The sequence below is a fragment of the Salmo salar genome, chromosome 16 (genome assembly GCF_965601325.2).
Source record: "Salmo salar chromosome 16, fSalSal1, whole genome shotgun sequence".
Taxonomy (NCBI): domain Eukaryota; kingdom Metazoa; phylum Chordata; class Actinopteri; order Salmoniformes; family Salmonidae; genus Salmo; species Salmo salar.
This window is the reverse complement of record NC_138306.1, coordinates 42,580,463-42,606,512: the sequence shown is the minus strand read 5'-3', so window position 1 is coordinate 42,606,512 and position 26,050 is coordinate 42,580,463. Positions and strand designations below refer to the sequence as shown.

Here is a 26,050-nt window from a genome sequence, read left to right as displayed (position 1 = left end):
ACATCATCTGTTCAGAGGAGACTGCGTGAATCAGGCCTTGATGGTCGAATTGCTGCAAAGAAACCACTACTAAAGGACACCAATACGAATAAACTTGCTTGGGCCAAGAAACACAAGCAATGGACATTAGACTGGTGGAAATCTGTCCTTTGCTCTGATGAGTCCAGATTTTAGATTTTTGGTTCCAACCACTGTGTCTTTGTGAGACGCAGAGTAGATGAACGGATGATCTCTGTATATGTGGTTCCCACTGTGAAGCATGGAGGAGGAGGTATGATGGTGTGAGGGTGCTATGCTGGTGACACTGTCAGTGATTTATTTAGAATTCAAGGCACACTAAGCTAACATGGCTACCACAACATTCTGCATTGATATGCCATCACATCTGGTTTTTCGCTTAGTGGGACTATCATTTGTTTTTCAACAGGACAATGACCCAACACACCTCCAGGCGGTGTAAGGGCTATTTGACCAAGAAGGAGAGTGATGGAGTGCTGGCCTCCACAATCACCTGACCTCAACCCTATAGAGATGGTTGGGATGAGTTGGACCGCAGAGTGAAGGAAAATCAGTCAGCAAGTGCTCAGTGTATGTGAGAACTCCTTCAAGACTGTTGGAAGTGCATTCCAGGTGAAGCTGGTTGAGAGAATGCCAAGAGTGTGCAAAAGCTGTCATCAAGGCAAAGGGTGGCTACTTTGAAGAATCTAAAATGTAAAATATAATTAGATTTGTTTAACACTTTTTGGGTTACTACATGATTCCATATGTGTTATTTCATAGTTTTGATATCTTCACTATTATTCTACAGTATATAAAATAGTAAAAATAAAGAAAAACCCTTGAATGAGTAGTAGTCCAAACATTTGACTGGTACTGTAAATCAAAACATTTAGAACAAAATGTATTGTACCAGTTTTTCATGTAGAAAAAAATCTGTATTCCATTCTCCACATATGATAGCCTACCAAGTCCATTGCATATGCTTTAGTTCAAAACACCACAATACTTCTCACACTCCTATGAGTAAACAGGTACAGTATTTGTGCTGCGAGTCATACATGACTGCAATTGTTTTGATGGTGCAGCCAATTACATTGTCCTATGTCATTTGCTGAAGGCCATTCTTAATTTAAATCCATGTGTGTGACTGACCAGTGACCAACTCTGCCTCTGTCACTAATACAGCTGAGCTGATGTAACTGCCGTTTTTTTTTTAAACAGAGCCGGGAGGCTCGTGTTACTCGTCAGAGTGGATGTGGATGTGTGTGTCACGACTGTGTATTAATAGCTTAATTTGAACCCCAACAAGCACCTGTTTGGGAAGTCCAGCATTGCTTCAAGTCAACTCAGTGAACACCTGGACACCCTTACTTTTATGGTAATGCAAATGTAACTGTATTTCTCTCAACAAGTTCGATTCAAGTGAAAGCTATCCATACATTCTGAATGTGTGAAAGATATGCATTACAGCAATGTGTCAATTAGAAATGGAAGAATACAGGTCACAGAGAGATTGTTGGGTGGAACAGTTGATTTTTTTATTTACATGGAAGAATTTACCGTCCCAATCTAAAGAACATAGCTAATCTTCGATCCCCATTTTGAGCTTTGCATTTTGTTTTTAATAAGCTAGAGACAGTATGCTAGCAGACAAATTACCCACTGATCTATTTCAAATCATCCAGTGTAATAACATATTGTGCTTTTAAAGACTGAAAATATGATTGATATCCTTTTTTGGATGCTCAGGAGTTGCTTTCCATGGAGAACATTTACCAAAACAAAATACACTACTGTCAACAAAATCAGTTTACTACCAATGACTTGGAAAAAGTCCCAGTAGTCAACTAAGTGTTAAGAGAATATATTTTTACATTCCACATCATAGTTTTCTGTGTAGAATTTGGTTGAAAGATAGATAGGCACTCAGAAGAACTGACATTCCTTAGAAAAGGGCACTATCCCCAGCAACATTGGGAGACTACAGAAGAACTCCTGCAATTATGTGCCTTGTTTAGGCCTACCTTTTATCTTAAAGGCAAAATAAACGTTCCAGTGTTCGGAATGTTTCGTAAACTTTTCTGAAGACATTTTCTTACTCTGTCCTTTGAATATCGGTTATCTCTAGTCCAGCCCATTATCATCTTCACAATACCTGTCCACAGAAAATGTCTATCTTCAATTTTACATGAATCAAGGTACAGTAACATTTTGAAGTTGGATGGCTTTTCAGAAACATCTAGACATTTCTCATCATCATACTTGCTATAGATGTGCATGCCTAGACAGGTAACCAAAAATGCATGAAATTGTACATACTAAATGCACAAAAATGTCGATAGCACAAAAAATCCATCTTGAGTTACATACAGTATTAGGAAGCCAACCTATACACAGATATATTCTATGCTAACCATTTAATGACAATCAAATTCAATAGTGCAAAACAACACTTACACTGGCAAAACATCATGTATGTAATTCTTACAAAAATAAAAACTATAACACTACCTCCCCTCTACCATCCATTAGGTGAATATCCAATAGAAGGTTTACAGCTCGTCTATTATCTTATAGGACATCTGAAGGGACATTACAGGCTTGCAACATGTTGACATGCTTTGACTGCACCAAAAACAAAGCACAATGGAAAAATGATGTGATTAAATCACATGAATGACTAAAGTAATTTAAACTAAATGCTGTCCTCTTGATTACAGTCAAAAACAGCAAATGTCTTGTTGGTCTTACTTTCAGTGTGCCTTCATATTCATGTACAGACAGAATTTGCGCGGCACATCAGAATGTAAGGTACATGGGTTGGTTGGGCACTGAATGATCCCCAGAACAATCTAGGAATATGGAACAATGGCATCAAAATGATTCATGCAACGCAGCAGATTAAAAATAAGGCCTGTTTAAGGAGACATTATGAGTCAAAAACAAAGCAAAGGTGAAGGCATCTGATGTCTCGCAAAGCCTTCTGGTCTACACAAGGAGTAGCATTGCGCTAATGGGTGAAAGATCATTTATTATGCCACAGCATACACCATTGCTGAGCTCTCTGGGAAGCATTGCTTGACTCTCTCTTCCCTCTTCTTCTCCTCTTTGATCATATCCTCCTCTCAGCATACACTACATCCTCAAGTCTAGTCTACCGTGGTCCCCGCAAGAGCCTCCAACACATCAAACAGGTCTGGTTACCTGCCTGCCTGCTACTGACAGCTTACACCAGTTGCAATATGTCCTGTGGAAAATGTTCTACAATATTCCTGTTTTCTTACATGTCCTGTGGAACATTTTCTTCAATATTCTTGTACGTTTTCCTTACATCTTGACTAATGCAAAGGGATTTCACTTTCACACTGGTATCTATATTTGAAATGGATACAAAACTCATGGTGGGAACTTGGGGGTTGAAAAGTAACTGCTTCAAGCGGTCGTAAAAATGAAGTAACATATGCAGTTGTACAGTCTTTGTAACAGCGAGAGTACCTGTCAGGACTTTGCCTTCCTCTGATTCCTTGGAATCAGTCGCAACCTAAGGTCTTCAGAGGAGTGTGTGTGTATGTGTGTGTGTGTGTGTGCTGGGGGTCAGGTCGGTTCACATCACGATGGAAAAATCATTATTCTTTCTTCAGCTTGATATTGATAAATTAGGAAGTATTCTTAGACTTGTTGGCCTTCCTCTTGCTTCTTATTAAACATTGTTTCCATGCTCCAAACTTCTTTCAGCAACTGCACAGATTAAAAAAGACACCATCATTAAGAAGGAGGCTAATGATTTAAACAACTTGTACAAGAACACAGTTCATTCAATACAGCTTGCCTTATTGAAAAATGAGTGGGGCTGCAACATGCATGACCCCTTAATCCCTGAAAGTCCCATGATGACACAGTGAGACACACACACTCTTCACACGTCCACTCATTAGACCTGGCTGTATGCACTTGACAGGTCATTCCTTTATAATACCATTGCGGACTGACAGGGTCTGATTCTTAAAAAAACTGAGCAGGTGGACATTACGTAACAGTAGACGTTCAAATGGTGCTGGTGGTTAAACATCTGTTTAAGTGGTTTAACGACCACAGAATTATATCTTACAACTAATTTAATAGGATCTCTATGGGCCTGGCTCCTGCCAAAGGCTGCCAGTGGATACCTTATGCACAATGTACAGTGTATTTATGAATGCAGTGCCACCTTGTGGTCCCTATAAGAAGAGCAGTGGAGTGTTGTGTACTTACCATGAGATGAACATAGAGGAAGAGGTCCTTTTCAGATTCCTTGCTCTGCGATCATTGACTTGGGCCTGCAAATGACATGAGTATGAATAAACATGTCTCTGTAACATTGTTTCCCCATCATTCCCTTCTATATTGCTAGTGACAGGAAATATTGCTTGACCATACGGACATGTTGACTACTGCTTGGTCTATACCAGGGATCTCCATCCTTGGTCCTGGAGAGTTACTGGGTTTCCAGGCTGAAGAGGGAGTTAAAGATCCCTGGTCTATACGATATTATAAACTGAGTGGTTCAAGCCCTGAATGCTGATTGGCTGACAGCCGTGGTATATCAGACCATATACCACGGGTATGACAAAACCTTTATTTTTACTGCTCTAATTACGTTGGTAACCAGTTTATAACAGCAATAAGGCCACTCAGGGGTTTGTGGTATATGGCCAATATAACACGGCTAAGGGCTGTATCCAGGCACTCCACTTTGCGTCGTGCATAAGAACAGCCCTTAGCCGTGGTATATTGGCCATATACCACACCCCCTCGTCCCTTATTGCTTAATTCGGCTATCACACACAGGCCGTTGTAGTGCAACTGTCTACTCTCTACCTCTCTGCCTTGGCTGAAGAAGACTCCTGTGGGTTTGCCTGTTGCTGATGTTGCTGCTCCTGCTGCCGCTGTTCCTGCTCCATCCTGTACAGGCAGAGGGACACAATACAGATGTAGGATCTTCGTTTGATCACTCTGGAGGAAATTTAAAACTTGTAGTGTATTTGAGGTTTAAAAACGCTTCTGATGTTTGTAATTTACACTTTGACATGTCAGACATGATTTTCCCCTACAAAAATGTCCATTAAAACAATAGCAAATTGATCAGAAATACAGTGTAGACATTGTTAATATTGTAAATGATTAATGATAAACTTGGATTAGCTAACACAACGTGCCATTGGAACACAGGAGTGATTGATGGTTGCTGATAATGGGCCTCTGTACGCCTATGTAGATATTCCATAAAAAATCTGCCATTTCCAGCTACAATAGTCATTTACAACATTAACAATGTTTACACTGTATTTCTGATCAATTTGATGTTATTTTAATGGACAAAAATGTTTGCTTTTCTTTCAAAAACAAGGACATTTCTAAGTGACGCCAAACTTTTGAACGGTAGTGTAAATCAGATGTAAATGTATTTTACCTTTCTCTCCGAGCCTTGATCCTCTCCTCCTCAAATCTGTAAAAAGAAAGAAAAATCATACGATTCCTATTCCTATCCAAATCCTTTTCAAGTTGGAATACAGATCCTATCTTAAATGTATTCCTTGGCTGAGAATAACATAATTAACATATCAATTCCCATTTGAAAAACTTTGATATTTAAATGTCTTCTTCTATGACTTCTTTACTGCCTCAAAGTCTCTGCCAGCCATCCACGTCTTTTCACTGAAGGAATAATTATTTGCTTGCAAGTTTACATAATCTATTAGTCTACTCCAGCAAAATTGTAAATCACTGCAAGTCAGTGAATGATGGTGGGAGCCAAGTCTTCAGCTCAGTTACTCCCCATGATGGTTGATGATACTTACTGCATTACACATTCTGGGACCTGCACATGTTCCATGGGGACTATCTCTGCCAGCTCATCCAGACTGTGTACATACTGGATCTTATTCATAAACTTCACACTGCAAATAACAACAGGATACAACAACAACAAGATATATTGATGTTTTGTGTACAACTATAAATTGTCAGTCACAGTGACGATATGTATAATATAACTGTGTTATTAATGTGTCGTTGTGTTGTGTGGTCACCTGATAAAGGGCCTGGATATGGCCAGCACAGTGCGGATGAACCAGGTGGGGTGGGCAATGACCAGAGACTTCAGGTTCTTCCTGAGCCTACAGAAACAACACAAATAAGCAGTTACATTTTAGTAATTTAGCAGACGCTCTTATCCAGAGCAATTATGGTTCAGTGTCTTGCTCAAGGGCACATCGACAGATTTTTCACCTAGTCGGCTCAGGGATTTGAACCAGCAACCTTCGTTTACTGGCCCAACGCTCTTAAAACGAAATAAGGAAATACAGCTTAGTATAAGTGAATCCCTTTCCCATTGACTGCCAGTAGCTCCATGAACTTTTCTTAAACTCAGTTGATGTTTATGTCATGCACGTCCATCCTATGTCAACAGCATAAACGTCCGCATTAAACAAGCTGTTGTTCAGTAGTTAGTATAAAATATAAATATCCTTACCTCCTATCAATCATCTGATAGCATTTCTTTAGCCATCCTATGCCCGGCATCTTGCCCCGCGGTGTGGCTCCATTCATGTAGATGATCAAATAGTCCTCAGCCACCAGCATTTCTAGACTGCTAACCACATACCTGAGATGGCAATGTGGAAGGGAAAAATATTGAGGTTCATTTTGTTGCTGCCATTGCAAGCACTAAAGAAATCTCAATCAGGTTATATTTTCTGGCAGCGTAAATGTTCAATCCAACATTCCTACATGATGTATGACATGCTCTCTCTGAAGTGTTTTTTTTAATGATAGCATGTTGTGCATGATAACCTAGTTTAAAATATCACTACGTAGCAAGGCTTTCTGATGGGTGCCTCGTCATAAATCAATAACACAGTTACTCACAGGAAGAGGTTCTCCATGATGTAGTGGTAATCTGCACAGCAGCTGTCGGGCAGGTAGCAGGCTGAGAACACTATGATGGCATTCAGACCCTCACCATAGTAACCTGCAGGAGGAGAGTAGAGCCTGTTAGTTCATCCCGTTGGTGGCACTATGTTGGATGCACAGCCATTTACAGATGTAAACTCAGTTTGACATTTAATAATTGGCACCATGTTGGCAGAGAAAGTTCCATGAATATTAAATGTTAATGAGTTTAACTATGTCGAATCGTATTGCAAAAATCACTGAAGCTGGAGACTCATATCTCCCTCTCTAACTTTAAGCATCAGCTGTCAGAGCAGCTCACAGATCACTGCACCTGTACATAGCCCATCTGTAAATAGCCTATCCAACTACCTCCTCCCCATACTGTTATTTATTTTTTTGCTCCTTTGCACCCCAGTATCTCTACTTGCACATTCATCTTCTGCACATCTATCACTCCAGTGTTCAATTGCTAAATTGTAATTATTTTGCCACTATGGCCTATTTTTTGCCTTACCTCCCTTATCTTACCTCATTTGCACACACTGTATATAGACTTTTTTTCTCTATTGTGTTACTGACTGTATGTTTGTTTATTCCATGTGTAACTCTGTGTTGTTGTTTGTGTCGCACTGCTTTGCTTTATCTTGGCCAGGTCGCATTTGTAAATGAGAACTTGTTCTCAACTGGCCTACCTGGTTAAATAAAGGTGAAATAAAAAATAAAATAAATAGGTATACAGTATCTATGGCTCTGGCTGGATGCTGTTTTCTGGATGCTGTTGGCTGGATGCTGTTGGTTGGATACTGACCCCCATGGGTGATGACGCGGAGATACGGCCTGATGACCTGCATGTCAATACGGTGCTCCTGCTCCCCGATGATCACGGTCCTCCACAGGCGCCCGTTACCCCCCGTCCCATCAGCACAGTCTTCCTCCTCTCCGTCACCAGGCTCCGCTTTGGCGATGGCCACCGGCGTATCATCTGGACATACATAGTGGAAAGTTGAAAGGTGTTTATGCTACAATGTGAAGCTAATGTATTTGTATGAGTGAGACACAATGTATTTATTTTATGTCATCCACCTTTGTATTTCTCTTCAGTATCTTAGCTTTTGTGCTGTTTGGCTGTGGACATAAACATTAGTGTCCTACGCAGCTATTTATCTAGCCGATGTGGGTGCCAGACCGTTTCTGCACGAACTACATTTAGCCAAATAACAGGTTGTCTAAAGCAGAAAGACTGGCACCCAGGCTACCAGGATGGCACAAGAGCTACCAGGCTGGTACCAGGGCTACCATTAATCCATGCCCCATGAGCCCTACTCACCTTCCCACTCCAGCTCATTGCCATTGGTGATAAACTCCAGAGAGTCGTTGTCGTCAGGGGTGTCGATGTCGTCGACGTTGATGTCCAGGTCGTCGGGCGTATCCAGGAAGTCGTCAGACAGCAGGGAACCCTCGCTGTGGTCCAGGGACAGGTTGATATCCGGGGCCACTAATGTACGGCGCTTGCGATGGGTGGACACTACTCCACCTCCGCCACCTCCACTTGCACTAACATTCAAAGAGTTGGGGGGAGCTGCGGCAGAGGAGGTGAGACGCATTAGTAACTGGTAGTGTACACACATAACATCCAGTTGAATTCAGAGTTGCAGGGTTTATGAAGTAGCATGTGAAAAAAAGGTTTTAAAGCATCAGTGTGTGAGGCAAGGATTATTGTCATAAAGTAATATTATTTTTTTGGAACAATATATTTAGTGGCCTTTTTAACAATATAACAATCATCAGCAAAATATGACAATTGGATAATGCCCTGTTATTCATAAAGTAATACTGCTGAAGTTACTTACACTGTATACAGAAAAGTATGTGGACACCCCTTAAAATTAGTGGATTCGGCTATTTCAGCCACACCCGTTGCTGACAGATGTATAAAATCGAGCACACAGCTATGGAATGTCCATAAACAAACATTGGCAGTAGAATGGCTTACTGAAGAGCTCACTGACTTTCAACGTGGCACCGTCATAGGATGCCACCTTTCCAACAAGTCAGTTCTTCAAATTTCTGCCCTGCTAGAGCTGCCCTGGTCAACTGTAAGTGGAAATGTCTAGGAGCAAGAATGGCTCAGCCGCGAAGTGGTAGGCCACACAATATCACAGAACAGGAGCGCCGTGTGCTGAAGCGCGTAGTGCATAAAAATCATCTGTCCTCGGTTGCAACACTCATTTAGCTTCAACAACTGCCTTAATTTTGCTTTGGCAGCAGCTAATGGGGATCCATAATAAATACAAATACAAATCTGGCAGTCTGACGGACGAATCTGGGTTTGACGGATGCCAGGAGTACGCTACCTGCCCCAATGCATAGTGCCAACTGTAAAGTTTGGTGGAGGAGGATTAATGGCCTGGGGCTGTTTTTGCATGGTTCGGGTTAGGCCCCTTAACTCCAGTGAAGGGAAATCTTAACACTAGAGCATACAATGACCTTCTAGACAATTCTGTACTTCCAACTTTGTGGCAACAGTTTGGGGAAGGCCCTTTCCTGTTTCAGCATGACAATGCCCCCATGCACAAACCGAGGTAGATACAGAAATGGTTTGTTGAGATCGATGTGGAAGAACTTGACTGGCCTGCACAGAGCCCTGACCTCAACCACAGTGAACACCTTTGGGATTAATTGGAACGCCGACTGCGAGCCAGGCCTAATCGCCCAACATCAGTGCCCAACCTCACTAATGCTCGTGGCTGAATGGAAGCAAGTCCCCGCAGCAATGTTCCAACATCTAGTGGAAAGCCTTCCCAGAAGACTGGAGGCTGTTATAGCAACAAAGGGGAGACCTCCATGTTAATGCCCATGATTTTGGAATGAGATGTTCAACGAGCAGGTGTCCACATATTTTTGGCCATGTAGTGTAAGTTAATTGAGGTACTTAATGCCAGTCACAGAGTCTTTTAAAGTTACTCACAGGCTTTGTCATCGGTGAGACCACAGGAAGACTCCATGTCACCGTCCTCAGGAAGTGGTCTGAAAAATCAACACAGAGGCACAGCATTCTGTCAGAGCCACAGCCACACACAATAGCATGACATGACGGAACCCTAAAACCAGCCAGTCAGACTTTATTCAAATAAACCAAACCCCAAATAGTCCTGGAAGCACACTAGTACAGTATCACATCATTGCAGATGGTGAAAAATTAACATATGCCAGCAACCTATTGTTCACCTAATACCTTTTTTGCACTGTTGGTTAGAGCCTATAAGTAAACATTTCACTGTAAAGTCTACACCTGTTGTATTCGGCGCACATGACAAATAAACTTTGATTTGATTTGGTTTGAATCATGTCAGTGGGATTGTCAGTGATCTGGCTCAGCACCACAAAGGGAGCACACAGAGAGAGGCTGGATGGTTATTAGCATCTCCCCAGGGAGCTCTTTAGATTATAGCCCTGCCATGTTGAGAGGAGGGAGGGAGAGGCGGTGGTATGTCAAAACCCCCTATTCTCTGTACAGGGAGGCAGACACACTGTTATGTTACCCCGTAACAAGAGGTGTAATTTCCCGTGTCACCTATTGTAATGTGAAACAATGACGAGAAGGAGGAGGGGAATGAAGAGTATAATACAGGGGGAAACAACAACAACTTCAACTAAATACCAAGAGGCACAGAGGAAATATAAGGTATACAGTTCCACTTTGCTTTGCTGCATCATCCTAAAATATCCTTTCATCCTAACATCCCAGGGTGAGCAGAAAGTCCATAACAGAGTGTTGCCAAAACAACATGACTGGCAATAATAAATGACAAGAGCATCCGTTACTCTGCAAGGTGTCCGACCTAGCGTCCCTGAAGACAGACTACTGCTATCACTACTGACAAGCTTCCATTGTTCAATAACCATTTTCCTACATAAAATGAAACCCATGAAGAAGAAATTAAATAGGACTGATATCTAACAAAGGGTATTATAATCCAAAATGTCAAGCAGTCAGGCCATATTCTACTCCTAAAATGACGAGGGCTGAAATATCATATCATAAGAGCTTACCTTATGAAAAAGGAGAAGGATGATTTCAAAGATGATCCAGGCAATTAATTGATTTCACAACCCTAGATCCTATAATATTATGCATTCCCTTATCTCAGTCGATTATAGTGAGCCTCAGGCACATCATCCTTCAGAGCTGCTGCTTTTCTCTTCCTCCTCTTCCCTAAAGCTGACTTGCCACCATTTTCCTGGTGATGCTGTGTTTTTGACTCCTGGCTGCATCACATGACATAGCCCACTGTCATTTAATGAGAGCTGCACATGCTCCCTGCCTCCACTCCCTCAGATGGCAACCTGGACTCAGGGGTAGACGCAACATAGTAAATGTAAATCCGGACACTCCAAATAGTATGATATGTATTCATTTGTGGATGTCCATCATTCATTTCGTATGATATGTAATGAATTTCAATTCGTATGATATGTTATGAATTGCAATTCATTCAATATTTTCAGAATTACAATTCATACAATATGTTATGAATTTGCAAAAGTTATTATATGTTACGATATCCAAGTTGTTGTGGCTAAAATTAGTTAGGTGGCTAGATGACTAATACTAATGGTAGATAGGTGGCTAACGTTAGATAGGCTAGGGATTAGGGTTACTGGTTAAGGTTAGGGTTAGGAGTTAGATTAAATGGTTAAGGTTAGGGTTAGGGGAAGGTTAGCTAACACGCTAAGTAGTTGCAAAGTAGCAAAAAATGTGTAAGTAGTCGCAAAGTTGCTAATTAGCTAAAATGCTCAAGTTGTCCGTGATTAGATTCGAACACTCAACCTTTGGATTGCTAGACGTTTGCGTTATACGTCCACCCATCTACCCCAAACAAACACCCTACATTTGTTTTTGCCTTTAGTAACCTTCTTTCTTATGTAACATACCAATTGTAACATAACAAACAAATTTGTGTGTCCCGGATTTACTTTTACTATATTACGTCTAGTCTATGTGACCAGGCTGCAGATGGAGAGCGAAAGGATGCTGCCTGGTGTCAGGATGCTCTCTCTCTCGCACTCGCACTCTCGCTCCTACAGAGCAAGTATCTGATCTCCGTGCACCTCATAGTGACAATAAAGGGAGATATCACGCCTAAATCAAGTTCTCTTCGTAATTCTTCAGTTATTGGAGGCCAATTAATCTTTATCAATGCAGTGTTTGTGAATGTTTCAGGCATATATTGTCATATAGCTATTGTAGTTTCAGAGAAGGTTGATTTCAGTAGATGGGGGTATCTGCTGGGTAACCCAGTCTATAATTAGACCAGCTGCATGGAGCTAGCCCACTGGGAAATCCTCAAGCACATTTTGCTGAAGCTGATTATTGTAATTCAACAACAAACATCACTGCAAACATGAGTCATTGTCATCTACCAGTTGTGATGAAATGCCATCCACCCATCACATCTCCTCAGTACCGATGCCCAGGTGTTAAAAAACACACACACAGTAACATTCTAAAGTGTTATTTTTTACGGTATGATTATTCTTGCAAGTACAACATAACAAATACTATAAACTGGGTGGTTCGAGCCCTGAATGCTGATTGGCTGACAGCCGTGGTATATCAGACCGTATACTATGGGTATGACAAAACAGTTATTTTTACTGCTCTAATTACATTGGTAACCAGTTTATAATAGCAATAAGGCACCTCGGGGGTTTGTGATATATGGCCAATATACAGTACCACGGCTAAGGGCTGTGTCCAGGCACTCTGCGTTGCGTCGTCCATAAGAACAACCCTTAGCAGTGGTATACTGGCGTTATACACAACCCCTCGGGCCTTATTGCTTAATTATAAACCGGGGCTTTGAGCCCTGAATACTGATTGGCTGACACAAAATTACTTGTTTACTGTTCTAATTACTTTGGTAACCAGTTTATGTAAGGGATAATCAACGAGGGGCTATGTTGTTCTATGGAAAATAATGAACGACGTGGAAGGTGTGTTCTCCGACCTTCCACGGTGTTGCATTATTTTCCAGAGAACACATAGCGCCCTGAGTTGATTGTCCCTTTTATACTATAGCTATAATTGAACATATTTGCCACTAGAAATGTATTCATTTGCCAGTGGAAATGTGCTCAACATCCCTGAGGTACTGTAGCTAGCAAGTTTACTAGATAGCTACAGTAGTTGCCGTGGTAACCAAACAAATAAACTTGCTAGTTTAGCTAACCAAACCATCAGTCCTAGCTTGCCATTATGAAAATCTACAATGCAAATAATGTTTTCAATTCAACTTTTGCTTCCAAAAGCAGCTCAAATATAGAACATGTATGAACTATAGCCATTGAATTCTACTGTGCAAATATGCTGTGCGTTATAGGGAAATAATGCATGCTCTAGAATGGCTTCAAGCCAATCAGAAACAAGTATTGAACAATGCCATGACAACAAATAGCAATAAGGCACCTCAGGTTTGTGGTATATAGCCAATATACCACGGCTAAGGGCTGTTTCCAGGCACTCCGCGTTGCGTCATTTCTAAGAACAGCCCTTAGCCGGGGTATATTGGCCATATACCACACCCCCTCAGGCCTTATTGCTTAATTGTAATCCTTGCGGTTACATTTTAGGCTACGTATACTGTACATGCTGTTGGATTACTGCTGTAAGTACAATGTAACGGTGAGTTATTACAATACTTGATACACAGTAATAAGTACCCTGTAAAGTACAGCATTATCAAAATCGTCTGACACCCACCTGGGAAAGTCATCATCCTGCCACTCGTCTTTATACTCCATGTTATCCATTCTTACAGTCGCCTCATTCCATGGAGGGGAGGAGAGGGGCCTGCGGCACACAGCGACAGACCATGCATAATTAACTAACCAACAATAATCAATCAATCACTTGTTACAATGGAGCGCTTTGAGCTTTTTGAAAAGTGCAACATCACAATTATAGTGATCACTGATCACCATCACTACTATTATTATATTATCAAATTACCTTAAACCAAATCAAACCAATCCTCAGGTATGAAGTGCAAGTGGCAACTTCAATAAGCCCATGTTTTGTGTAACACAGATAATTCCTCCGTTATAAGACAGAGAATGAGTTTGTACAAAAGGAACAATGGTACAGTTATTAGGATTTTTATTTCATTTATCAGTATTTATCATTTCAATTGAGAGGCTTAATCTAGGCCACGGGGCGTTTATCCCCCTATGTAGCATGTGAGGAACATGTGACTCAGGTCCCCTTGCAGCTTCACTCAAAGTCAATCACAATGAAGGAATTTCCTAGGTGGAATCCAAGAGTCCAGGAGAAATCAACTCTGAATCCCTCCTCCTCAGCTGCTAATCCTCAGCCCAGTTGCCACCTTTTTGATGTGTTCAGGTTTATCCTGTCTGTCTGCCACTAGTTGAAATAGACAGTGACAGGCCTACAGCGTAATAATACTGCCTACAGGTAGCTCAAGCTGTGTTAACATCATGGATATCATAAGGTGAATGCACCAATTTGTAAGTCGCTCTGGATAAGAGCGTCTGCTAAATGACGTAAATGTAAATGTAATATTAGTTAGTGCACCGTAGAGTAATCACTGACATTCTGTTTTTGAGGTAAATTTGTAAGTGTAACGTAGGTTTCAGTTTTCGTTACCATCATCCACGGTGTTGAATAAGAAAGAGGCAATGTAATGTTATTAAGAGTCAGATACACAGTGTATTTACTGCTGAGGTTGTATGGTTCATTGCATTAGAATGGGACCGATGTTTTTTAATGGAACTGAAGTCCTACTCTCTTTGTACCTCTTCACTCATGTGGAAAATCAACAAAGCCTGACTGGGGGTGTACTGAGTGACATACAGTAAGTTCCCTAGGTCAGCTGTGGACATATTTATAGAAACATATACACTGACGGAGGGCTCCTTAAGTACAGTACCGATCTGTGGGTAAGTGGCAACACTTACTCTGAGAATTCACACAACACAAATACAGCAAAAATAAATAAGGAGATAACACTACGATTTGTAAGGCAATGTCCTACACACATCACAATGTTCCGATGATCGTCTACATCATGTTGTTGTCCGGCAATACTTTCAAATGCATTGTAAGATGTACTATGGTTTTATAATGTCTTTGTAAAATCATATTAATTGTCAAAGATAGAGGAGTGGTTAGGTAGGTCCGGCTCTATATATATAATGTATACATCTACACCATACACACTCTCAGAGGCTATAGGGAAGTGTCCTTTATATCCAAGGGCATAGCAGAATACCCCAGCCATAACCCACAAAACATGTCACTTCGATTGAGTGTGCAACCGTGAGCCTTATTGTGTGGCCAGAATAATTTGCATACCCTCCTACACCCAACAGTCTGTGCCTAGTGAAGTAATACAGTATCCTATCCAAACTATAATTTGTCAAGTGAAAAGAGAGCTGGCATGTTATCACTACGGAGGGAAGAAGAAAAACAAACTAGCATGAGAGGTAATCAATTGCCCGCATCTTTCATTTATAAAACACTATGGATTTTTTTGTGCCCTCACTATAATGTCCATGCACAGATATTTATAGGATCCTAATACTTTAAGGTAAGACACTGACAACGAAATGATGGTACTACTTTTCTGGAGGGCATACAAATGGAGGCTATGCCTGTAGACAGGAAGGGTATTCAGTATTCTGCCAGGTATTTGAGTAAATGAAGAGGAATTATAGTAGTGTGCAGTATGCATCTGCAAGGAAAATGCAAGAGCAGAATACAATGGAAACAGTCTTCCTTTATCATCTAGTCCTACTGAGTTGATGTAATAGAAAATGGTTTTCATGAGCTACTACACATTTACCACACACACGCACACGCACACACACACACACACACACACACACACACACACACACACACACACACACACACACACACACACACACACACACACACACACACACACACACACACACACACACACAAACACACACACACACACACACACACACAGAGTGTACAAGGAGAGTATAAGAAAGAGAGTAGAGGAAGAACGCAAGGGCATCTGGTCTGAGCGGCCGTAGTACTCACATGGGCAATAAGAGATCCTTTGAATCTCTTCCGTCCGTCCGTCTGTGCGTCCCTGTGCATCCACCCTCCTTACTCACTGATGTAAAGATTGGACAGCTAGGAATTGTAATCCTTCAGACCAGGTTTGATGCATGGGTCTCGTGAGGCGCCCCCCTCTCTCTCTACATCCCCTGTGTCAAGGCAGCAGCAGGTGTCTGAAGACAGGGGGCAGCTCTGTTCCCTAACCCCCCCTGGCCACCTCTGTTGGGGAAGGAGAATGTGAAAGAGACTGGCCGTGAAGACTGAAGTGACAGGCTCCTTTAGAGTTCCACTCAACCCTTTAAATTGAAGGCATCAATGCTGGTATCATTATGACTGTTTCTGGTTGTCTATTCTGCCCATGTAATTCTATTTATACTCTAAATCCTTTTGTGATAATCCCTCCTTTCTCCATCCCATAATAGCTATTTCATCTGTGCCAATTCCTCTTCAGCAGTTATACTGTACTATCCTCTCTGCTCATGTTGGTTTATTCCAGTCCATACTGGGATACTCCTCCTGTTCCTATCTGCCTGTTTATTCTAAAAACACCACAAATATATCAAGTCTCTCTTTGTGTTTTTACTCCATGAGCTGCTGTGAATGGTCTTCTATGCCGACTGTTCCCTGGCAACAGCATCTCTCTCTCTCTCTCTCTCTCTCTCTCTCTACACTCAACACATCGCCTCCCCATCCTCTACCCATACACTCACTTATTCAGTCTCACTCTCTCACTTCAGTTCTCCACCAATCATATCCCCCTTTCATCCACACATTTCTCACCCGGCTGCTTATGCTCCACCCATTCTTGTCCTTCCTTCTCCCCTTTTTATGCACAGCTGCAGTAGTGGACTTTCCCTCTATGGAGCATTCTGCCCTAGGCAGCAGTGGTGGCGGCAGGCGGCCATTCAATGCCAGTGGGACACACCATAAGGTCTTATATGTGGCACTTGTCTGACCCTTAATACACGCTTCGTTCACCACTAGTTGAGTTGCATCAGTATGGACTCTGCACAGCTTGTAGATTTTAAACAGAATAGACTATAAATGTTCAGTAGGCTATATAGGCCTATACGGATGTAAACTGATTTCAACTGAAACTCATTTGCTCTACACAGTGCACTGATAGGCTACCAATACAACATTTCACCATTCCATTTAGGATGGATATTTGCATGATTCTTACCTCTATACCTCTAATAGCCTACATTTTGTACCTGGTTATGCAAACCACCCGATCTCAGTCGCAGAAGCTACTGTTGGCTACAAGCAAAGCGGTTTATTATTGCAACAATGTATCGAGAAACTGATACTGTAATAACAGAATTTCACACAAACAGTAGGCTACACATTTATAGCTATGGTTTTAAACGGTGAAATACATTGTCCCAGCGCATCTAGAGTTAAAATGGCAATCTGCAGTTGTTACATCCATTTATTTTAGATTAGTTATATATACCCGTCGATGTCTTGAATAACTTCTAATGCCTCATGAGTTTAGTTCAACTGTCGTACCCCATCAGAACCCAAAATATATGCTTGTTTTACTCCAATGTTTGTAAACAATGTAAATGTTTTTTTTTTTAAACACTATAGCCTCAAATAATGGTCAAAACTATCATTTTTATATAATGGAGTTCTTGGATCCATAGCTCTGTCTATTAATTTGAGAGTGGTTCTATTTCTCCAGGCCCATCCCTCTATTTCTCCAGGCTCATCCCTCAAATCAAAACAGAGGCGGGAGCTTTGCCTTGTTATTGTTTCAACTGCGAATTGCCCCTTTAAATGTCGAAGCATGCGCGCGATTATAGATGACAGACACGTGACAGACAGCAGATCCTGTCTGTCCCCGACTCCCAGTACAGTAGATTCCAAGATGGCTGCAAGCAATTATTATGGATTCACGCATGGTGCCGGTCCTCAGTACAGGTAATTACATCGATTCTGGGTATGGGTAGCATGCACCCATCTCGAGTCGTCGTCCCGTCTTATTGCGATGAGTAGCTATGCCTCATTGCTGGTGCGATATTGCAAGCTCGAGGCCTTGGGAGTGCATTGCAATGGATATGCTAGCGAAATTAGGTAGCCAGGCAAGCAGGTCCCAGTCTTGCCCGGCTAAGGAGCGCTTCGCACTTGGAATAGAATTAAACCTCAAACGGTCTCATTAATTTGCCAAATATTAGTTGTCGAGCTAGCTTGCTTACATTATTTGTGTAACAATCACAAACAACCAGTATCTTACTTTGGCATAATGACTAGTTATCTTTTTCTCTAGCGGCAGGGACGCACGAATTAGCTGAAAGTCAGTTTCTGGTCAGTTTTCTAATTTTGAAACTATCTACCTGTCACGTTTTGGGCAAAGTGAATTTGCTGAAAACTTGAGCCACGTTCAGTTGTTAAACTATGCAGGTATAAATGCCATGAATAGAGCCGACAGATTGGATGCAATCCATACTTAATAAAACATTGATCAAATACAAACCAACTGTTTCCTTCTTGAGATTCAATTGACACATGAGCTGAATAGCCATTTTAGAGTAGCAACAATGAGGAAACAGTCGATTGAATTAACATTATATTAAAAGTATGGATTTCAGCAAACCGTTATGCAACAACAGAGGACAAACATAGGTAACGTTACACGGTAAGGGTTTAAGAATTTACATTTAAGTATAGACGCATAGCAACTCAAAGGAGTCGAAGGTTCAAGGTAAAGTCAACTTTTAGATGAGTTGAGGTACTTGACAACTTCAAAATAAATTAGTCAGCAGTCTAGAAGAATGTTGCCAACTTATTTTACAGTTAGAATTAGGGATGCACGATATATCAGCAAACATTTGGGGCGGCAGGGTAGCCTACCGTTGGACTAGTAACCGAAAGGTTGCAAGATCGAATCCCCGAGCTGACAAGGTAAAAATCTGTCGTTCTGCCTAACTATACGGCAGTTAACCCACTGTTCCCCGGTAGGGCGTCATTGAAAATAAGAATTTGTTCTTAACTGACTTGCCTAGTTAAATAAAGGTAAAATAAAACAAATATAGGAATCATCCGATATTAGCTAAAAATGCCAACAAAGGTATCGGCTGATATCTAGTTTAATGCCCGATGTGCAAAACCGATGTCAAAGCTGACGTGCATACCTATATAACGAAGGTACATGATGTAATGACTCCATGTAAAATTTTGCGCTATACATGCAACACAGCTTTCCTAAACTAGACCACAATGTCTGCGGTGTAGTCAAGCAGTCATTTGAAAGTAGAGGTCGACCGATTTAATCGGAATGGCCAAATAATTAGGGCCAATTTCAAGTTTTCATAACAATCGGTAATCGGCATTTTTTGACACTGATTATGGCCGATTACATTGCACTCCACTAGGAGACTGCGTGGCAGGCTGGCTACCTGTTACGCGAGTGCAGCAAGGAGCCAAGGTAAGTTGCTAGTTAGCATTAAACTTATCTTATAAAAAACAATCAATCTTAACATAATCACTAGTTAACTACACATGGTTGATGATATTACTAGTTTATCTAGTGTAACCGATGTGAAATGGCTAGTTAGTTAGCGGTGGTGCGCGCTAATAGCGTTTCAATCAGTGACGTCACTCGCTCTGAGACTTGAAGTAGGGTTTCCCCTTGCCTTGCAAGGGCCGCGGCTTTTGTGGCGCGATGGGTAACGATGCTTCGTGGGTGTCAGTTGTTGATGTGTGCAAGGGTCCCTGGTTCGAGCCCAGGTTGGGGCGAAGAGAGGGACGGAACCTACACAGTTACATATCTAGCTTGTCCTGTGTTGCATATAATAAATGCAGTGCCTCTTAATTTATCATCGAATCACAGCCTACTTCGCCAAACGGGTGATGATTTAACAAGCGCAGTCGCGAAAAAAGCACTGTCATTGCACCAATGTGTACCTAACCATAAACATCAATGCCTTTCTTAAAATCCATACAAAAGTATATATTTTTAAACCTGCATATTTAGTTAATATTGCCTGCTAACATGAATTTCTTTTAACTAGGGAAATTGTGTCACTTCTCTTGTGTTCTGTGCAAGCAGAGTCGGGGTATATGCAGCAGTTTGGGCTGCCTGGCTCGTTGCGAACTGCGTGAAGACCATTTCTTCCTAACAAAGACAGTAAATAATTTGTCAGAATTGTACATAATTATGAAATAACATTGAAGGTTGTGCAATGTAACAGCAATATTTAGACTTAGGGATGCCACCCGTTAGATAAAATACAGAACGGTTCCGTATATCACTGAAAGAATAAACGTTTTGTTTTCAAAATGATAGTTCCCGGATTTGACCATATTAATGACCTAAGGCTCGTATTTCTGTGTTATTATAATTAAGTCTATGACTTGATAGAGCAGTCTGACTGAGCGGTCGTAGGCAGCAGTAGGCTCGTAAGCATTCATTCAAACAGCACTTTCCTGCATTTGCCAGCAGCTCTTCGCTGTGCTTCAAGCATTGCGCTGTTTATGACTTCAAGCCTATCAACTCCCGAGATTTGGCTCGCAATACTATAGTGCCTATAAGAACATCCAATAGTCAAAGGTATATGAAATACAAATGGTATAGAGAGAAATAGTCCTATAATAACTACAACCTTAACTTCTTACCTTGGAATATTGAACACTCATGTTAACAGGAACCACCTTCTTTCATATGTTCTCATGTTCTGAGCAAGGAACTTAAACGTTAGCTTTTTTACATGGCAAATATTGCACTTTTATTTTCTTCTCCAACACTTTGTCTTTGCATTATTTAAACCAAATTAAATGTTTCGTTATTTATTTGAGACTACATTTATTTTATTGATGTACTATATTAAGTTAAAATAAAATTATTCATTCGGTATTGTTGTAGTTTTCATTATTATAAATATAAAAATCGGACGATTAATCGATATCGTCTTTTTCTGGTCCTCCAATAATCGGTATCGGCGTTGAAAAATCATAATTGGTCAACCTCTATTTGAAAGAGTAACAAAATAACAGCGAGACATCTCAAAGGCGAAATCTATTAAAGCCAAGATAATGAAATTCATTGCCCTTGACAATCAACCGTTCTCTGTAGTGGGTGATGTTGGCTTTCGCTGACTGGTTGAGCACCAGTTAACACTGCCAAGTGTGCTATTTTTCCGATGTTTCCCTACCTGGAGTTACACAGTAATAGCGTCACTGCTATTAGCTTCACGACATGCATACTATGGAACCCAGTTTGGGTCTTTGCGTGTCAAAAAAGATACAGTAGTCAGCAAACACTGGCCACGAACGATGCATTTACAATACCGCGTTGGTAATAAAGCATCGTTTGCTCGACCGCAACTTCTGGGGTAGCAAGCTTTAGCTTGGTAACGTAAACTCACTCACTTTTGTACATCGTGCTGGTCCGTACAATTGACCTTATTTTAGCGCCCCAAAAACATAATGCTTCCAGATCAACTGTAATATCAATACCAATGTAAAGCACAATTTCTCCCCTTTCCAACAAAATCAAGGACGAGACCTTCATGATGCCCATCTAATCAAATCAAATCAAATCAAATTTATTTTTATATAGCCCTTCGTACATCAGCTGATATTCTCAAAGTGCTGTACAGAAACCCAGCCTAAAACCCCAAACAGCAAGCAAAGCATGTGAAAGAAGCACGGTGGCTAGGAAAAACTCCCTAGGAAAAACTCCCTAGAAAGGCCAAAAACCTAGGAAGAAACCTAGAGGAACCAGGCTATGAGGGGTGGCCAGTCCTCTTCTGGCTGTGCAGGGTGGATATTATAACAGAACATGGTCAAAATGTTAAAATGTTAAAATGTTCATAAATGACCAGCATGGTCAAATAATAATAATCATAGTAGTTGTCGAGGGTGCAACAAGCACGTCCGGTGAACAGGTCAGGGTTCCATAGCCGCAGGCAGAACAGTTGAAACTGGAGCAGCAGCACGGCCAGGTGGACTGGGGACAGCAAGGAGTCATCATACCAGGTAGTCCTGAGGCATGGTCCTAGGGCTCAGGTCCTCCGAGAGAAAGACAGAAAGAGAGAAAGAGAGAATTAGAGAGAGCATATTTAAATACACACAGGACACCGGATAAGACAAGAGAAATACTCCAGATGTAACAGACTGACCCTAGCCCCCCGACACAAACTACTGCAGCATAAATACTGGAGGCTGAGACAGGAGGGATCAGAAGACACTGTGGCCCCATCCGATGATACCCCCGGACAGGGCCAAACAGGCAGGATATAACCCCACCCACTTTGCCAAAGCACAGCCCCCACACCACTAGAGGGATGTCTCCAACCACCAACTTACCGTCCTAAGACAAGGCCGAGTATAGCCCACAACGATCTCCGCCATGGCACAACCCAAGGGGGGGGGCGCCAACCCAGACAGGAAGACCACGTCAGTGACTCAACCCACTCAAGTGACGCACCCCTCCCATGGACGGCATGGAAGAACACCAGTAGGCCAGTGACTCAGCCCCTGTAAAAGGGTTAGAGGCAGAGAATCCCAGTGGAAAGAGGGGAACCGGCAAGGCAGAGACAGCAAGGGCGGTTCGTTGCTCCAGCCTTTCCGTTCACCTTTACACTCCTGGGCCAGACTATACTTAATCATAGGACCTACTGAAGAGATAAGTCTTTAGTAAAGACTTAAAGGTTGAGACTGAGTCTGCGTCTCTCACATTGGTAGGCAGACCATTCCATAAAAATGGAGCTCTATAGGAGAAAGCCCTACCTCCAGCCGTTTGCTTAGAAATTCTAGGGACAATTAGGAGGCCTGCGTCTTGTGACCGTAGCGTACGTGTAGGTATGTACGGCAGGACCAAATCGGAAAGATGGGTAGGAGCAAGCCCATGTAATGCTTTGTAGGTTAGCAGTAAAACCTTGAAATCAGCCCTTGCCTTAACAGGAAGCCAGTGTAGGGAGGCTAGCACTGGAGTAATATGATCAAATTTTTTGGTTCTAGTCAGGATTCTAGCAGCCGTATTTAGCACTAACTGAAGTTTATTTAGTGCTTTATCCGGGTAGCCGGAAAGTAGAGCATTGCAGTAGTCCAGCCTAGAAGTAACAAAAGCATGGATTAATTTTTCTGCGTCATTTTTGGACAGAAAATTTCTGATTTTTGCAATGTTACGTAGATGGAAAAAAGCTGTCCTTGAAACAGTCTTTATGTTCTTCAAAAGAGAGATCAGGGTCCAGAGTAACGCCGAGGTCCTTCACAGTTTTATTTGAGACGACTGTACAACCATCCAGATTAATTGTCAGATTCAACAGAAGATCTCTTTGTTTCTTGGGACCTAGAACAAGCATCTCTGTTTTGTCTGAGTTTAAAAGTAGAAAGTTTGCAGCCATCCACTTCTTTATGTCTGAAACACAGGCTTCTAGCGAGGGCAATTTTGGGGCTTCACCATGTTTCATTGAAATGTACAGCTGTGTGTCGTCCGCATAGCAGTGAAATTTAACATTCTGTTTTCGAATGACATCCCCAAGAGGTAAAATATATAGTGAAAACAATAGTGGTCCTAAAACGGAACCTTGAGGAACACCGAAATTTACAATTGATTTGTCAGAGGACAAACCATTCACAGAGACAAACTGATATCTTTCCGACAGATAAGATCTAAACCAGGCCAGAACTTGTCCATGTAGACCAATTTGGGTTTCCAATCTCTCCAAAAGAATGTGGTGATCGATGGTATCAAAAGCGGCACTAAGATCTAGGAGCACGAGGACAGATGCAGAGCCTCGGTCTGACGTCATTAAAAGGTCATTTACCACCTTCACAAGTGCAGTCTCAGTGCTATGATGGGGTCTAAAACCAGACTGAAGCGTTTCGTATACATTGTTTGTCTTCAGGAAGGCAGTGAGTTGCTGTGCAACAGCTTTTTCTAAAATTTTTGAGAGGAATGGAAGATTCGATATAGGCCGATAGTTTTTTATAATTTCTGGATCAAGATTCGGCTTTTTCAAGAGAGGCTTTATTACTGCCACTTTTAGTGAGCTTGGTACACATCCGGTGGATAGAGAGCCGTTTATTATGTTCAACATAGGAGGGCCAAGCACAGGAAGCAGCTCTTTCAGTAGTTTAGTTGGAATAGGGTCCAGTATGCAGCTTGAGGGTTTGGAGGCCATGATTATTTTCATCATTGCGTCAAGAGATATAGTACTAAAACACTTTAGTATCTCTCTTGATCCTAGGTCCTGGCAGAGTTGTGCAGACTCAGGACAATGGAGCTTTGGAGGAATACCCAGATTTAAAGAGGAGTCTGTAATTTGCTTTCTAATGATCATGATCTTTTCCTCAAAGAAGTTAATAAATTTATTACTGCTGAAGTGAAAGCCATCCTCCATTTGCGAAGGCTGCTTTTTAGTTAGCTTTGCGACAGTATCAAAAAGAAATTTCGGATTGTTCTTATTTTCCTCAATTAAGTTGGAAAAATAGGATGATCGAGCAGCAGTAAGGGCTCTTCGATACTGCACGGTACTGTCTTTCCAAGCTAGTCGGAAGACTTCCAGTTTGGTGTGGCGCCATTTCCGTTCCAATTTTCTGGAAGCTTGCTTCAGAGCTCGTGTATTTTCTGTATACCAGGGAGCTAGTTTCTTATGACAGATGTTTTTAGTTTTTAGGGGTGCAACTGCATCTAGGGTATTGCGCAAGGTTAAATTGAGTTCCTCGGTTAGGTGGTTAACTGATTTTTGTCCTCTGACGTCCTTGGGTAGGCAGAGGCAGTCTGGAAGGGCATCAAGGAATCTTTGGGTTGTCTGAGAATTTATAGCACGACTTTTAATGCTCCTTGGTTGGGGTCTGAGCAGATTATTTGTTGCAATTGCAAACTTAATATAATGGTGGTCGGATAGTCCAGGATTATGAGGAAAAACATTAAGATCCACAATATTTATTCCATGGGACAAAACTAGGTCCAGAGTATGACTGTGGCAGTGAGTAGGTCCAGAGACATGTTGGACAAAACCCACTGAGTCGATGATGGCTCCGAAAGCCTTTTGGAGTGGGTCTGTGGACTTTTCCATGTGAATGTTAAAGTCACCAAAAATTAGAATATTATCTGCTATGACTACAAGATCCGATAGGAATTCAGGGAACTCAGTGAGGAACACTGCATATGGCCCAGGAGGCCTATAAACAGTAGCTATAAAAAGTGAGTGAGTAGGCTGCATAGATTTCATGACTAGAAGCTCAAAAGACGAAAACGTCATTGTTGTTTTTTTTTTTTGTAAATTGAAATTTGCTATCGTAAATGTTAGCAACACCTCCGCCTTTGCCGGATGCACGGGGGGTATGGTAACTAATGTAACCAGGGGGTGAGGCCTCATTTAACACAGTAAATTCATCAGGCTTAAGCCATGTTTCAGTCAGGCCAATCACATCAAGATTATTATCAGTGATTAGTTCATTGACTATAACTGCCTTGGAAGTGAGGGATCTAACATTAAGTAACCCAATTTTGAGATGTGAGGTATCACAATCTCTTTCAATAATGGCAGGAATGGAGGAGGTCTTTATACTAGTGAGATTGCTAAAGCGAACACCGCCATTTTTAATTTTGCCCAACCTAGATCGAGGCACAGACACGGTCTCAATGGGGAAAGCTGAGCTGACTACGCTGACTGTGCTAGTGGCAGACTCCACTAAGCTGGCAGGCTGGCTAACAGCCTGCTGCCTGGCCTGCACCCTATTTCATTGTGGAGCTAGAGGAGTTAGAGCCCTGTCTATGTTCGTAGATAAGATGAGAGCACCCCTCCAGCTAGGATGGAGTCCGTCACTCCTCAACAGGCCAGGCTTGGTCCTGTTTGTGGGTGAGTCCCAGAAAGAGGGCCAATTATCTACAAATTCTATCTTTTGGGAGGGGCAGAAAACAACAGTTTTCAACCAGCGATTGAGTTGTGAGACTCTGCTGTAGAGCTCATCACTCCCCCTAACTGGGAGGGGGCCAGAGACAATTAATCGATGCCGACACATCTTTCTAGCTGATTTACACGCTGA

The 26,050-nt window shown here is 41.7% G+C and overlaps 2 protein-coding genes across 6 annotated transcripts in view; one reads left to right on the top strand and one right to left on the bottom strand.

The window, feature by feature from the left end:
• Window positions 1-1,513: 1,513 nt before the first annotated feature.
• On the bottom strand, window positions 1,514-16,728 carry LOC106573823 (caytaxin). Of its 2 annotated transcripts, XM_014149189.3 has the most exons (13): window positions 16,028-16,728; window positions 13,697-13,786; window positions 9,902-9,960; window positions 8,261-8,512; window positions 7,742-7,915; window positions 6,907-7,009; window positions 6,512-6,643; window positions 6,069-6,155; window positions 5,838-5,936; window positions 5,450-5,485; window positions 4,858-4,941; window positions 4,252-4,316; window positions 1,514-3,738 (listed from the first exon to the last, which is right to left on the bottom strand). In XM_014149189.3, coding segments are annotated over exons 1-12 (1,152 nt in total). In that variant the 5' UTR covers window positions 16,030-16,728; the 3' UTR covers window positions 1,514-3,738; window positions 4,252-4,282. The 2 variants fall into 2 exon arrangements, with proteins under 2 accessions (XP_014004664.1, XP_014004665.1); XM_014149190.3 differs by lacking the exons at window positions 13,697-13,786; window positions 16,028-16,728 and adding an exon at window positions 10,987-11,218.
• A 1,122-nt stretch (window positions 16,729-17,850) lies between these two features.
• LOC106573822 (zinc finger RNA-binding protein) overlaps window positions 17,851-26,050 on the top strand; it is a 44,969-nt gene continuing 36,769 nt past the window's right edge. For all 4 annotated transcript variants that reach the window (XM_014149188.3, XM_014149187.3, XM_014149186.3 and 1 more), the window contains exon 1: window positions 17,851-17,974. In XM_014149188.3, coding sequence (XP_014004663.3) covers window positions 17,922-17,974 — 53 coding nt within the window. In that variant the 5' untranslated portion in view covers window positions 17,851-17,921. The remainder of the gene's footprint in view (window positions 17,975-26,050) is intronic.

Coding starts and splice junctions, on each gene's coding strand:
- LOC106573823 (XM_014149189.3), bottom strand. Junction 7,010..7,741: donor CCGCGTCATCACCCATGGGG/GTCAGTATCCAA, acceptor CTCCTCCTGCAG/GTTACTATGGTGAGGGTCTG. Junction 5,486..5,837: donor GTCCCAGAATGTGTAATGCA/GTAAGTATCATC, acceptor TTCTTTTTACAG/ATTTGAGGAGGAGAGGATCA.